This window comes from Eulemur rufifrons, chromosome 18 (genome assembly GCF_041146395.1).
Source record: "Eulemur rufifrons isolate Redbay chromosome 18, OSU_ERuf_1, whole genome shotgun sequence".
Taxonomy (NCBI): domain Eukaryota; kingdom Metazoa; phylum Chordata; class Mammalia; order Primates; family Lemuridae; genus Eulemur; species Eulemur rufifrons.
This window is the reverse complement of record NC_091000.1, coordinates 64,662,419-64,677,472: the sequence shown is the minus strand read 5'-3', so window position 1 is coordinate 64,677,472 and position 15,054 is coordinate 64,662,419. Positions and strand designations below refer to the sequence as shown.

Genomic DNA, 15,054 nt, shown 5'->3' with positions numbered 1-15,054 from the left:
AGACTTGAAAGGACAAAACCTCAGCCAACCAATGAGAGTGTTTCCTTGACCTGTGGGAGCTAGTGCATTCCACCCCTCAGCTTGCTGTCCCCTCTGCCTTTGGTGACTCAAGGCATGTGGTCAAGCCGTGGCTGGCAGGGTTGGGTCTCTGTGACTCCAGGACAGAGTGGAGTTCGGCTCTTGTGGGAGTCAGACTTCTCTGACCACAGTAGCATTGTGCTCTTTCCCGCCTGGCAAAAGCCAGAGCCAGTGTGCTGTGGGGTTTTGCTTCTGTTTGATTTTTGAAGAAGGGACAGGAAGGGCTGTGGATATGAGAGTTTAGAACTAATTCTTGCTGTGACAGCACCTGCCTACACCACTGACAACTGACAAGCACTTCTCTAAGCACGTGTCGAAGGCTCTCTCTGGTCATGCGCCCCCAACCCCCGGTGATGGCAGCCACATGGAAACTTGGCTCACCTCGTGCCGCTGGGAGGCGTTTCCTTCCCCTGGGTCCCCAGGCCCCCCTCTCTGTGCTTCACACCCCCCAGGACCCTCGGTGACAAGCGGTGCTGCGGGAAGCAGGGAGGGAGGAGATAAGCTGCAGGCAGCTGCTTCCCCTCTGCACGCCCAGCACCGCAGCCCTCCCCTGCCACCCGCTCCTCAGAACTGCTGCAGCCCCTGCTCCCCGAAACAAACTGCCACAGCCGAGCAGGACCCCGCAGTTCCGGGGCTGGGGTGGCCTATATGGGGGTGGGGAATGGTCAGAGCTACGCCAGCATTCTAAATTAAAATGTCTCATCCTCTTTCAGAAACGTTGGCTAGCGTGCTAGAATTCAGGTGTTTTCTGAGTGAAATCGATCTTGTGCACTGCCTTGGGATGCAGAGACACTTACTTCTGTGAGCAGTGGTTTGGAGCTCACGTATTCTGAGCAGCTTCTGTAAGCAGAGGTTGGGCTGAATGTCCGTCTTGCGGTCCATGTGTAATCTCACCATAAAGTGTCATTTGGAGGCTTGTCCACTGAGGAATTTTTTTTTCCTTCCCTGAGAGTAACCTATTTCCATATGTGATTTTTAAAAGAAAAAGAAAGTTTTGTTTTTAGAAAGGTCGATGGGGCTTCTTTAAATCCTACAGATAGATACCCTTTCCGCAAAATGCATTCACCTCCCTGACGGCGAAGCTAGTTTCCATTTGGAAAAGTTGCCCCCAGTGTGCAGCACAGGGCAGTCTCTATTGCCGGAAAATCAGAAGGCAGCCAGTCAGATTTGTGCAGTTTCCCTCTGGCACGTCGTCAAGTTCTCTTGCAAATGAAGTTTGTCCTACAGCTCTCCCCTCTCCTGTGACTCTGAGCGTAGTTCTACCCCATCTAAATATTTTGTAATCATGCTCTTTATAAGTTCTCGGCAGGGTTGAAATACACACCACAACAGGGGTGAGAAGAAAGTTGTGGGGACCACTGGCCAATGCAGGGGTCTTAATGAAGCCCAAGTGAGGTTTGCAAATACCCTGGTGCCTGCCGCTGGCCCTGCCTCCAGCAACTTGGTCCACAGATTTACAATGACCTCCATTGTCCTTGAAGAGCTGCTTAGAAACAAGGTTGCAAAGCGTTCTCCCGGGGGCCTTGGGAGGGCTGGTTGAACCTGAGTGTCTCTGCCTGATAAAGGACGATCCAAATGTTTCTGGGCGATGGTTTTCTGCTGGTTTTATTTAAGATCTATCAGCAGGTGCTGAGTGTGAGGCAGGGAGGCAGGTCTTTTTCTGTGGGTGTTTCTTTCTTCCTTTTAACCAACCTCATGGTGTGCTTCTGGTTTCAAAGAAGGCTTTTTGTTTTTCCTGCCACTTTGGAGCCACTTGGTTGTGAGATGACATTCTGTATCTTTTCAGAAGTGAAATAGGAGTGCCTTGGTTGAAATCCCACGAGAAAGAAGGTGTGGCATGTGGCTCGAGACCGTGCTTAGCCTCTGTGAGGAAGCCGAGTGCATGCCCTTTTCTCTGAGAGGCAGGTGAAAAGCAGGTGGGACAGGACAGAGGGCTGGCCAGAAAGAACAGTAATTTCTCCCCACGTGTCTCAAGATTACACAGAACCTAGCACTCTGGGAGGTCGAGGCGGGTGGATCGCTAGAGGTCAGGAGTTCGAGACTAGCCTGAGCAAGAGCGAGACCCTGTCTCTACTAAAAAAAAAAAAAATAGAAAGAAATTACATGGGCAACTAAAAATATATAGAAAAAATTAGCCAGGCATGGTGGCGCATGCCTGTAGTCCCAGCTACTTGGGAGACTGAGACAGGAGAATCACTTGAGCCCAGGAGTTTGAGGTTGCTGTGAGCTAGGTTGACGCCATGGCACTCCAGCCCGGGCAACAGAGTGAGACTCTGTCTCAATTTTTATTTAAAAAAAAAAAAAGATTACACAGAAGAGTGAGGTCAATTGTGAAGTTCTTGAGAGAAGAAAGAACATATCCATTTGAAATTAAAACTCAGTTTTTCCTGCATTTTCATATTTGCTAAAATGTTCCAGGAAATGGGCTTTTCCTCATTTCTTTTTTCTCCTAGCAAGATAAAATAATGGTTAAATTTGGAATTGCACCTAGCAGTCTTCAAAGCACTTTGTTATCTGTTATTCATTGTTACTGCAGAGATCCCCTGTTACAGATGAGAAGGGAAACTGAGGCTTGGAGAAGAAAGGGGAAAGAGAACAAAGATGAGTACAGTATTGGCAGTTTCTATCCTCTGGGAGCTCTACTAGGCTTGTAGCTTAAGACGTTTCCAGATTCTAGATTCTTGCACTTAATTCTCACTGTAGTTTGTTTCCCAAACTTGTCTAAGAGTCAGCTGGTGTGCCTGTTCATATACAGATTCTTACACCCATCCTCCAGTTAGTCTGATTTCAACAGGTCTGGGGTGGGATCCAGGAATCTGCCTGTTTAACAGGGTCATGAGGGGATCTTATCTCAGGCATGTTTGGGAAATTTCACATAGCCAGCAACTAAAATGCAGACAAAGTCACACAATCTGAACTCCCTACTCCCACCCTAGTGACTGTGGTCCCTGAGCCCATCCCCCTGCCCCTCACTGCTCCACAGCTGCCTCCCCCAGGGACGCAGAGCTGTGACTGGTACTGCGTAGTTTTGCCACGTGCTGACTGAGCACCTGCTACGTGTGAAACTCTGTCCAGAAACAGGAGGGATTAGAGAGGGAGTGAGAGAATAGAGGAAGAGACAGACACAGATAAGTGATGAAAGCTCCGTGTTGTTAAAAATTCATTGCTGCCGTAGAGGCACAGCACATTCTAAATCTAATTGCCATAATAAGAGGCATTCTCCATTCCCTCCGCAAAACCTACTTGTTGATGTCACACTAAGTATTCACGGCCATTAGGCTATGCGTGAATACAGCAGTCTCAAAAATGGAGCGTTCAGGAGGATCTCCGGGGCATGGGGAGGAAAAATAGAACTTTTTAAATCTCATCTTTTAAAAAATTTCTCCTGTTATATTTTATAATATACCTGGTACATTATGTATGCACATGCTAATATATGTTATTTGTATAAATACATATGCAGATACATACACACATACACATTTCTCAGTTAAACAGCAAACAGATACAGGCCACACAGTCAAAAATTATTTTACTGGTAAGATATGGTTCACAGCTCAGGAAGTTTGCAGCTCACTTTTCAGGCCCACCTGCCCACCTTTTGTAGTTGACTTGCATGCTACCGAGAGTCAGTATTATTTCTTCCCAGCCTGTTTGTGTTGGTAACACTTGTAATCACTTACTATAATTTAATTAAATTTTATGTAAGCCAGTGAAATATTGTTTAAGAAAAGAAGAGTCTCTGTAGAAACTTAAGTTGGAGAGGCTTGTTTACAGTGCACGTTGGAAAGAAAGTTTTTTTTAACTGCTGTCAAATTTAGGATAGATGAGCTATCCGTGGCCAGTTGAGAGAAATGATCCTAAAAATCTAGGATTGTGCTTTAGCTTGGTTTGTAAAAATCTGGTTTCTTGCTCCACTTTAAAGCATGTAAAACTGGAAATCGAAGATATTGCGTTGTGAATATGATTCGTGCAATAACGATGACATGGAACTTTAGTCAGTGGAACAAGCCTCAAACACGAGTCCTTGGCCCCCCGTAGGAAGTCCGGCGAATGTCTGCACGGGGGGTTCTCAGGTGTGCTGGGGGGTTCTCAGGTGTGCTGGGGGATTCTGTGAAGTAGCAGTGAACACTGAACCACTGCTCCTAGGGTTAGGTTCCTGAGAGCCTCGTCACATTTTCGTCAACTGATCAATATATAACCTTGTGTTTTGTGTGTTTCTGTTTAAAGTTACCTTATTTAATATATATTGTTGATTCACTAACGTTGAACTCAGTGGCCGACAGCACCATCACTCGTGCCTGGATGAAGCTCATGTAACTCCCGTGCTTTCTTCACAAGGCACGTCCTGTGGCCTTGTTTGCTCAGGGACATCAGACAGCACTTCAACACTACGCCTGAGGACATTTTAAACATTGAAATCACCAGCAAAAAAGGCACAAAAATGTGAAGACCATGGCACAGAATAGATAGCAAAAGGACATTTATGTACAGCATGAGCTGAAATGAAGGCAGAGTAGTAGTCTCTTCCTACCTCAGCTGGAAACGTGTGCGTCAGGCAACCCAAATTTAGCGGGACTCTGCACATGTCTGTGATGACCACGAAAGCACCACAAGTATTGCTTTTGGATTTACAAGTAAATTTTAGCACATAGGCGAATTTGTAAATACAGAGTCCATAATAGTAAGGATCATTATTTTGTGATAGTCATTTACATTTACATTAAATTCATAATGATATGTTTTAGACAAGTCGTGTGTGTATATGTTTGGTTAAATACAATATTTAAGGTGTGTATGAATTATTTTATGAGCTCTTGTTTTGACTGGCTTGATTAGCAAGCCTTGTCTGCCAGCTGGAGTCCCGCTGTCCTCAGGAGAGACGTGCTGGGGATACATGCAGGACTGCGGGTGTGGCCGAGTGACCACAGACTCCCTCGTTCTCACTGACATTTTTTATCTCACTGGATCGTTCAGATGAAGTGAGTATAGGTGTGTGTCGCAACGCCCCTGCATCCAGGACAGTGCACAGCACTAATAAAAATTAATTTAAAGCACTCTGCAAATACTCTACACAAAATATAGGTAGTAAGTGCTAATTATTACAAGAAGAGTGAATTATTGTAGACTTCGGTGGGGGGGGGGAACACCTGCAGGATCCTCGGGTGACAGGTCTCGCTGCCTTTACACTTGGCCTTGGCTTGAGTCTTTCTTCCCTCTCCTCCCTGTTCTCACCCCTCAGGGAAGGCACAGGCCAACTTCCAGGCCCCACAGCCCCCCGGACTCTCTGCGGTTCATAGTGCCAAGCCAGAAGGTGCCGCAGGCATGAGCGCCCAGCCTGCCCTAAGTATAAATCCCACGTTTGTGGAGGCTTCCTGAGCCCCAGCCCTCGTGTGGTGGGTGTGCTGGAAGAAACGCGGACTTGCTGAGGCAGTTGGCCCCTTCATGCTCCCTGCGCCACGAGGCACTCCGTGTAGGGATTTGTCTTCTGGAGTCTGTGTAAATCGAGCCCCTCACACACGCCTGCTACAGATAGTGGTCTGGTCTGAACATCGTTAAAGCTTGGGAAAAGAGGCAAAAAAGTCAGCCCACTCCGTTGGCCATTTGTTATGTGATATTTCTCTCGTCTAGACATATTAAGGAACATTTCAAACATACACAAAAGTAGAGAAAACAATAGGAACCCCCATGTACCCTCATTCAGTTTCAGGAATTATTAGCTCACAGCCAAGTTTGTCCTGTCTCTTCCCCAACCCAGATAATTTCAAAACGAATCGAAGGCCCCATATTTCATTTATAAATACTCATTACATATCTGATTCAGACATTTCTGTCATCTTTCAGTCCATACAGAGCATTCCGCTGACGGGTGGCAAGGTGATGGTTTGGTGGCCACGTGGAGTGTGCAGCTGAGCTTGAGCTGGGGGGCCTGACGTCAGGGTGGTGGAAGAGAGGGAGCTCCATCTCCAGGGCAGCCTCCGAGGGTCACCCTCCCCGCAGCTCGGAGCCTTGAGCATGTTCTAGCCAGGAAAACAACCTGCGCCTTCTGCTTCCCTGCTGAATCTGTCTCATAGCCTATGACTCAGACCTCTGGGAACTTAGGCATCTGGGCTCCCAGCGTGAGGATTTCCAGTCCCTCCAAGTGTTCTGGGTTGTCTGGATCCATCCTTTCCCCGGCGCCTTGACCACACTGGTGAGCTCAGCAGAATTCCCTCAAAAGAAGCATTGTGTTGTGCGTGGCTCGTGGGAACCCCGAGTTCTAAATGCGGTTGGCTGATGGCAGGAATCTCCGTGGGGAGAGGAACTGGGAGAGGGGGCTGCGTGGTGGGATTGAGTCTGCCGCACCTGCCACGGCGTGATAGGGCAAGCACGGCTGCACATACCTGGCGCTTCTTTCTTTCAACACTTCGGGAAAGTGAGTTTGGCTGCTTCGTGGGTGATTTTGTTATCTGTTTATTTTCAGAGAATTTCAGAGCAAAAAAAGTTTCTATTGAGGTGTATGCAGTGCAGATGTGAGCGAGTTGCTTTACCTCTCTGTAAAATAGGGACAAGGGAGCCTACCTTAGAGGTTTTGTGAGGACCAAATACATCTGTGTGTCGATACACAGAGTGATGCTTGGCACCCAGCGCTGTCTATCAGCCGTGTGCAGTCATAGAAACGAGCTACGTCTGCGCTGCCCAACACATTGGCGCCCTTACGAGGCTGATGTGATGGAGGAAATTTTAATTAATTTAAACTGAAACAGCCACGTGTGGCTTCAGTTGCCACTGTATTCATTGCAGGTTTAGGGGACGTTGATAATGTCATAATTATTGTATCATTTTTAATATAGTTCTCAGTGAAGACCTAAAAGTCAACACTGGTATGAATAATAGAGACAGTATCATAAAAGTGGTGTTTGCTATGCACCTGTGTGGCCCAGAACATTTAGGATAGCGAAGATCATCTCTACAGTGAAGTCTTTCAAGGAAGGGAAGACAGCGTTGTGACAGGTGGGGGTGACAGCAGGAAGCTGGGCTCACATTCTGTCTTTACGTCTTACTGGCTATGTTACCTCAGTCACGTTGCTTAACACTTTTGATTCCCAGTGTTTTCATCTGTAAGATGAGGGTCGTGACATGTACCTGTCTGCCAGGGTTGTCATATTTGCTACCCTGGCAGGGTGCCTTGCACTTAGCATGGGCTCAGTAGATGAGAGCCATGGTTATCTTTCAGATAGTGATGATGATAATATGACAATGTAATACACAATCACTGTCACTTCTAATTCAGTTGGAGAATTTAAAATTATCATTTTATCCCTATCAGATGCCAGGGATGCTGATGTGAGTGCTCTAGCTGCTACATAAATGTGTTCTTTGACTTTTAAACATTTACACAGTAATGAGAATCCCTTGAGCTAAGGGAGGGAGAAAACGTCTCCTTCTGATCCCTCTGTCTACACTGCATGATTTGGATAAGAACAAGCAGGTCTGCAACAGTGGCTTCAGGTTCCCAGCTGTCTTCTCGTGGTATAGACATTGGATGTTTGGGTCATATGTACATCTTGTGCTGCCTGCAAAGATTTGATATCCAGAAGTTGGTAGATTATAATTTAAAAAAAAAAAAAAAAGTTTTTTGGTGCTAACCATGCAGACTGGCTTCTTGATATCCTATCATTTTTATCTTGTTCAATTGAAATGAAGCAACAAAAAAATGTAATAAGGCTCATGGACAGTGGAAACTCTTACTCAGCTGCCTCCTCATATCTTGTCCCTCTCTTCTCTTAGATGTGACATTTGCTGCGTCACCTTCCGAACACATCGAGGACTGCTGCGCCACAATGCACTTGTCCACAAACAGCTTCCCAGGGATGCAATGGGAAGGCCTTTCATACAGAACAACCCTTCGATTCCTGCTGGCTTCCATGACTTAGGATTCACTGACTTCTCCTGTAGGAAATTTCCTCGCATTTCTCAGGTATTCTCATCAGCCCGTGGAACCAACTGGCAGCTCCCTCCATGGTCCACGTACGTAGTTGGACTAAACTTCCTTAGCTGGAGGTTTCCTTTCCTCGGTTGGTATTTCCTCCTTTACCTCGGTTGGTATTTGTCTTTCTCATTACACCTTTGCTCTTACAAGTCAGCTTGGCCCTTTCAGTCTTCCTTGAGTTGTTGGGTTGAACGGGATGGGGAGTCTTTTATTTTGGGTCGAATTTCCTATTAGCTTGCCTGTGAATCTAGCTCATCAGTGCCTTCTGCCTGTTCTTGGGGCTTTGGCATTTAAAGTTGTGAAATGTAAACCATCCCAGCCCTATCATAATTTGAATTTGCATTTTTAAAAATCTTTCTTTATTATTTGCATTACAGATAAATATTTCCAATATTGTAGTTTCTATTAAAAACAATATGGGTCATTGTTGACGTGAGTAAGAAAGAAACCCTATTTGTTCTCTGCTTGTAAAGCTGCGGTCCCCAACCCCAGGGCCACAGATCGGTACTAGGCCACCGCCTGTTGGGAACTGGGCTGCACAGCAGGAGGTGAACGGCAGGGCTGGGGAGGGAAGCTTCATCTGTATTTACAGCCACTCCCCATAGCTCACCATTCCCTCCCACCTCTTGCCCCCTCACTTCCAGGGAAAAATTGTCTTCCATGAAACCAGTCCCTGGTGCTTGGGGACCACTGTTATAAAGCATCTACTACAACTACTTTGAAATTATTTTTCCACTTTTTAAAATTGAGATAGAAGGTGTCAACAGTGAAATTCTTCAAGTGCGCAATGGATTGTTCCATATGTGTATACCCATGCAGCCCCTGATGACCTTCCCTCATGCCCCTCCCAGGCAATGTCCCCTCTCCCACAATCACAGAGGTAGCCTGTTCTCCAGCCTCCGTCACCATTAGTTAGTTTTGCAAGGCACCCATTTTTTTTTAACCAAAGTCCTTTTTATTATTCCTACTATAACAATCAATTGTAACAGCCACTTGGTTTTCCAAAGACTTTCTCTCAACAGATATTTCATTCCAAGCAAAAAGAAATAAAAATAGACAAATACATATTTTGCCAATGTAAGTAATGAGCTACCACTATCAGTTACCAATACCTTTTAACCTGAGTGGGCCAGATTCCTATCTTTGAGAGTTTATTTTCTGAAACTTTTTTTTTTTCTTTAAATCTCAGAATATTACAGGGGTACAAATGTTTTGGTTACATGAATTGCTTTTGTATCCTCTGAGTCAAAATTATAAGTGAAGGCACCTATTTTTAAAAAGAATTCTACCTTCATGATGATGTTACTTATCTCAGTCCTCTGGTGAGATACCCTGGCAAGTAACGTCATTCATCAAACATGATTCTTGACATGTTTGTGGCTTTCCTTACTCAATCTGGGGTTAGCAAGCAAGCAGTCAGCTCCTTTTATATTATGGAGAAAGGCTGTATACTGGGGCAATTGTACAACAAATACTTTTTTCATCTCTGTTTAGCGATTTCTTTCTCAATCCTCACCTTTGTGCCCTTGCTTTTGCCGGTGGTTCCCACACAGGCCTGGTGTGAAACAAACCTGCGAAGGTGCATCAGTGAGCAGCACCGCTTCGTCTGTGACACCTGCGACAAGGCGTTCCCCATGTTCTCCTCGCTCGCCCTGCACAAGCAGACCCACGCTGCTGCGGACCAGGGGCAGGAGAAACTGCAGGCCAAGAGCCTGCCTGGTGACGCCCTGGACCAGAAGGTCTTCCTGGCCTTCCTGGGCCTGCAGCACACCAAAGACATCAGGCCTGCCCCCACCGCGGAGCCCCTGCCAGATGACAACCAAGCAATACAGCTCCAGACACTCAAGCGTCAGCTACCTCAGGACCCCGGCTGCACCAGCGTGCTGAGTCTGTCTCCTTTCGAAGCTGCTTCCCTGGGCGGTTCTCTCACGGTCCTCCCTGCAACCAAGGAGAGCATGAAGCATCTGTCCCTGCAGCCCTTCCAGAAGGGCTTCATCATCCAGCCGGACAGTAGCATCGTGGTCAAGCCCATCTCTGGCGAGTCAGCCATCGAGCTGGCAGACATCCAGCAGATTCTGAAGATGGCAGCCTCGGCTCCCCCTCAGATCAGTCTTCCGCCTCTCTCCAAGGCCCCTGCCGCCCCCCTGCAGGCGATTTTCAAGCACATGCCCCCTCTGAAGCCAAAGCCCCTGGTCACACCACGGACAGTGGTGGCCACCTCCACGCCCCCGCCTCTCATCAATGCCCAGCAGGCCTCCCCCGGCTGCATCAGCCCCAGCCTCCCGCCGCCACCCCTCAAGCTCCTCAAAGGCTCGGTGGAAGCGGCCTCCAACGCGCACCTGCTGCAGTCCAAGTCCGGGGCCCCGCCAAACGCAGCCACGCAGCTCTTCCTGCAGCAGCCACGGGTGGATCTGCCCGGCCAGCCTGAGATGAAGACGCAGTTGGAGCAGGACAGTATCATCGAGGCCCTGCTGCCGCTGAGCATGGAGGCCAAGATCAAGCAAGAGATCACCGAGGGGGAGCTCAAGGCCATCATGACAGCGCCCGGTGGCAAGAAGACGCCCGCCATGCGCAAGGTGCTCTACCCCTGCCGCTTCTGCAACCAGGTGTTCGCCTTCTCCGGGGTGCTGCGCGCTCACGTGCGCTCCCACCTGGGCATCTCGCCGTACCAGTGCAACATCTGCGACTACATCGCAGCCGACAAGGCCGCGCTCATCCGCCACCTGCGCACTCACAGTGGGGAGAGGCCCTACATCTGCAAGATCTGCCACTACCCCTTCACTGTTAAGGCCAACTGCGAGCGGCATCTACGCAAGAAGCACCTCAAGGCCACCCGCAAGGACATCGAGAAGAACATCGAGTACGTGAGCAGCAGCGCGGCGGAGCTGGTGGACGCCTTCTGCGCCCCGGACACCGTGTGCCGGCTGTGCGGGGAGGACCTGAAACACTACCGCGCTCTACGCATCCACATGCGCACGCACTGCGGCCGCGGCCTGGGTGGCGGCCACAAGGGCCGCAAACCCTTCGAGTGCAAGGAATGCAGCGCCGCCTTTGCGGCCAAACGCAACTGCATCCACCACATCCTCAAGCAACACCTGCACGTGCCCGAGCACGACATCGAGAGCTATGTGCTGGCGGCCGATGGTGGCCTGGGCCCCGTGGAGGCGCCGTCTGCCGAGGCCTCAGGAAGGGGCGAGGAGGGAGGCTGCACTGCCTTTGGGGACCGCAAGCCCCTGGTAGCCTTCCCAGAGCCCCAGAATGGCTTTCTTCACGGGGGCTCCACTCAGCCTCTGTCGCCTCACGTGCCCGTCAAGTTGGAGCCTCCCAGCAGCTTTGCAGTGGACTTCAATGAGCCCCTGGACTTTTCTCAGAAGGGCCTGGCCCTGGTCCAAGTGAAGCAGGAAAATGTCTCCTCCTTCCTGAGCCCTTCCACCCTGGTCCCCTATGACTGCTCCGTGGAACCCATCGACCTGTCCATCCCCAAGAACTTCAGGAAGGGAGATAAGGATACAGATGCTCCCAGCGAAGCCAAGAAGCCAGATCAGGACTCAGGGAGCGGTGAGCAGCCCTCTCTTTGTCCACCACTCTGCCCTTCCCTGCCAGCGACTTTGGGACCCAGTGGGATACTGGAAAGCCCTGCGGGTCCTGCAGTGGCTGTTACAACAGCCACCACCCTGGATCCCCACGCTCAGCCCCTCCAGGGCTCTGTTCAGCTGGCTGTGCCCGTTTACTCCTCAACTCTTGTCAGCAGCCCACCCCTCTTGGGCAACTCAGGCCTCCTGAGCAGCCCAGCCTTGCTGCGGCCACTGCGGCCAAAGCCCCCCCTGCTCTTGCCAAAGCCCCCCATGACGGAAGAGCTGCCCCCACTGGCCTCCATCGCCCAGATCATCTCATCCGTGTCCTCAGCCCCTACCCTACTGAAAACCAAGGTGACAGACCCGGGACCCATGAGCACTGGGAGTAACATGGCTTTGGATGGTTTAGGAGGCTCTGCCCCTAAAGCCACCACTGCCCCCACCACAAGCCCAAAAGAGTCCACTGACCCACCCCCTCCCACCAGCAGCCCGGAGGTGGCCTCACCCACAGAGCAGGGGCCAGGTGGCTCATCAAAGAAGAGGGGCCGGAAGAGGGGGACAAGGAGCCGACCCCGAGCCAACAGTGGTGGGGTGGACCTAGACTCCAGCGGGGAGTTTGCCAGCATTGAGAAGATGCTGGCCACCACGGACACCAACAAGTTCAGTCCGTTTCTGCAGACTGCAGAGGAGGATGCTCAGGATGAGGTGGCCGCAGACCACCACGGGCCCAGTGATGAAGAGCAGGGCAGCCCCCCAGAAGACAAGCTGCTGAGGGCAAAGCGGAACTCCTACACCAACTGCCTGCAGAAGATCAACTGTCCCCACTGTCCCCGGGTCTTCCCTTGGGCCAGCTCCCTGCAGAGGCACATGCTCACACACACTGGTAAGAGGGCCCGCTGGGCTCCCAGGCGGTGAGTCGTACTTCCTGGGGGGAGGCTGTGCTCCAGCCAGCAGGAGAGCGAGGGGTGGGGTGGAAAGTGGGGGGCTTTCTCCCAACTCCGTTCACTCCTATCTTCGCTTTTTCCTCGGTGTCGTAGGCCACAGGCTGCCTGGTGGTGCTGAGAGTTTTTTTCATGTGCTCTTAGTACCCACAGTGGCCTGTGTCCATGAGCTGAGCCCTTCCAGGGCTGCTGGTGAAGGGAAGTGTTCAACGTGGGGTGTTTTCAGTGAAAGTGGCCATAGGCCCTCGGATCACTCACATCCATCCACCCCGTCCCTCTTGGAGAAGGTAGTGCGATTCTCTACTGGTTAAGCATGGAGGTGGCTCCAGAGAGTTGGGACTTTGTATGAAGGTATTGGAGCATAATGAGCTCGGTGCTTTGACACAAGACATTCCATCTGGTGTCCTCAGTGCAGCTGTTTAAGTTTTGATCACTCTGTGAAATTATTTTGGCTGCCATATATTCTTAAAGAGAAATATTGCAAATGGTGATGTTGCTCATCTTCTTTTAGTTCACTAAGGTGGTCGCATCTTCCCCTGTTTATTGTGAAAATCAGCGATGGGTGGTGGTAGAATTATTTTTTAAGTTTTATTTGTACTAAAATTGTCGGCTGTTCTGGAGAAACACCCAAGTGTAAATAATATTCTAAGTAACAAACATAAATTGCCAAAAAGGTATCCCAAAAGTATTGTTCAGGCTGAGTTGGGGGGCTCACACGTGTGATCCCAGCACTTCGGGAGGCTGACTGGCGAGGATCACTTGGCCCAGGGGTTTGAGACTAGCCTGGGTCACGTAGCGAGACCCTGTCTCTACAAAAAAACGTTTTTAAAAATTAGCCAGGCATGGTGGCGCACACTTGTCATCCCAGCTTCTTAGGAGGCTGAGGTTGGAGGATCGTTTGAGCCCAGGAGGTCAAGGCTGCAGTGACCTGTGATTGTGTCACTGTACTTCAGCCTGGGTGACAGAGTGAGACCTTGTCTCTGATAAAAATAAAAATTTAAAAATTTTTACATTTTAAAAAAATATTGTTTAAATGTTAGTTTCTAGAAGTTGATTTTTAAAGAGAAGATTAGGATAGGAAAATACTTAATTTTATACCTGGTTCTTCTGATATTCAAATGGCTATAACAACTCTCATCTTAATTATAATTTTCTGAATATTCTCATAGGATTTATATCATCGAATAAGGGTAAACTAAGATTTTTTTTACCCTTTTAGAGTTTATAACGCAAATATTAATAAATAGATGGGACCTAAAACCAAATGGCACTGCATATATGGTGTAGGATTGCCAGATAAAATACAGTTAAATTTGAATGTCAGAGAAACATCAAACAATTTTTTACTATTATCTCAAATATTACATGGAAAGTCATTACCCTAAAAATTATTTGGTGTTTATCTGACATTCAAATTTAACTGCACATCCTGGATTTTACTTGCTGACTGTGGCAACCCCAGAGAATCAGACGTTTGCAGCAGTACGGTGAGGGGAAGCTAGTGGGAATTCCCTGTGCCCAGGTGGAAACACGTCGTTTAGGGTTGATGATCCTACGGAGCTTTGGAGAAGCTCGTAGAAAGCTGCTTCTGCTATGCAAGGTGCAGTAGCAGGCGGGGCACAGAGTGGAGCCGGGGGAGGGAAGGGAAGCTGGGAGTCATGGCTGGGAGGGTTGGGGTCTCTCGAAGGCCACACCAGTGGCGAGAGATTGCCACATAGATGCAGCATTTCTCTCTGGTGTGGTGGAGACTAGAATCCAGGAGTCGATTGGTAGCAAATGAGGAGCGCCTGTCCAGGGACGACTCACTTCACGGGAACTAGGATTTCTATTAATAGATTGGCTAAGTACATACTGCCTTTTCAGGCTGTCATTTTCTTCCCATTGAAATAATTTAAGCCTGACAAAGTAAAGCAACGCTTCTAATGACAACAGCAGTTCAGGAAGGCAAAGGCATCTTCAAGAGAAGGTGGCCCACTTAGCAGTCTCTTCGGCTCCTCATTTTGGGAGACACCTGTTTGTCGCCTGCCAAGAGTCTGTGAAGTGAGTCTTTCTGTTAGCGCTTTTCAGAAAGCAGATGGTCTGGATCTGATGGCCGGCTTGGCTCTTGCCCGTCCTCCCGCAGCCCCTCTCCCTGCGCCTCCCAGACCAGAGGCCTGTGCCTAGTGGCTACTGTGCACACTTTCCCCAGATGAGGCCACTTATTCTCGGACGTTTCTATTCCCAGCAAACGGATGGTTTCCCTGAGGGGACTGGGGTGGCCAGGCTTTCCTTTCAAGAGTTGTACCTGTGCCTTTGCAGATGGCTGATGAGCATTCCCACCTGGGCTCCACTCAGGATTACTTGGCTTTTGATGACAAAATGTCAGTGTTGGTTTAAAATTTGGTAGCATCGGGAAGCGGGAGGTTCATGTAAGAAGGCATGGGGTGGATGAAAATATGAGTCCACTCTGCCTCTTCTCCCTTCAGAGTTCCTGATAACCTTGATAGAT

General features: G+C 49.1%; 1 protein-coding gene across 8 annotated transcripts in view; it reads left to right on the top strand.

Moving 5' to 3' along the window:
• RREB1 (ras responsive element binding protein 1) overlaps nucleotides 1-15,054 on the top strand; it is a 177,136-nt gene that overhangs the window by 146,248 nt on the left and 15,834 nt on the right. For all 8 annotated transcript variants that reach the window (XM_069493447.1, XM_069493446.1, XM_069493451.1 and 5 more), the window contains 2 exons: nucleotides 7,849-8,038; nucleotides 9,604-12,508. In XM_069493447.1, the coding sequence (XP_069349548.1) occupies nucleotides 7,849-8,038; nucleotides 9,604-12,508 (3,095 nt within the window). The remainder of the gene's footprint in view (nucleotides 1-7,848; nucleotides 8,039-9,603; nucleotides 12,509-15,054) is intronic.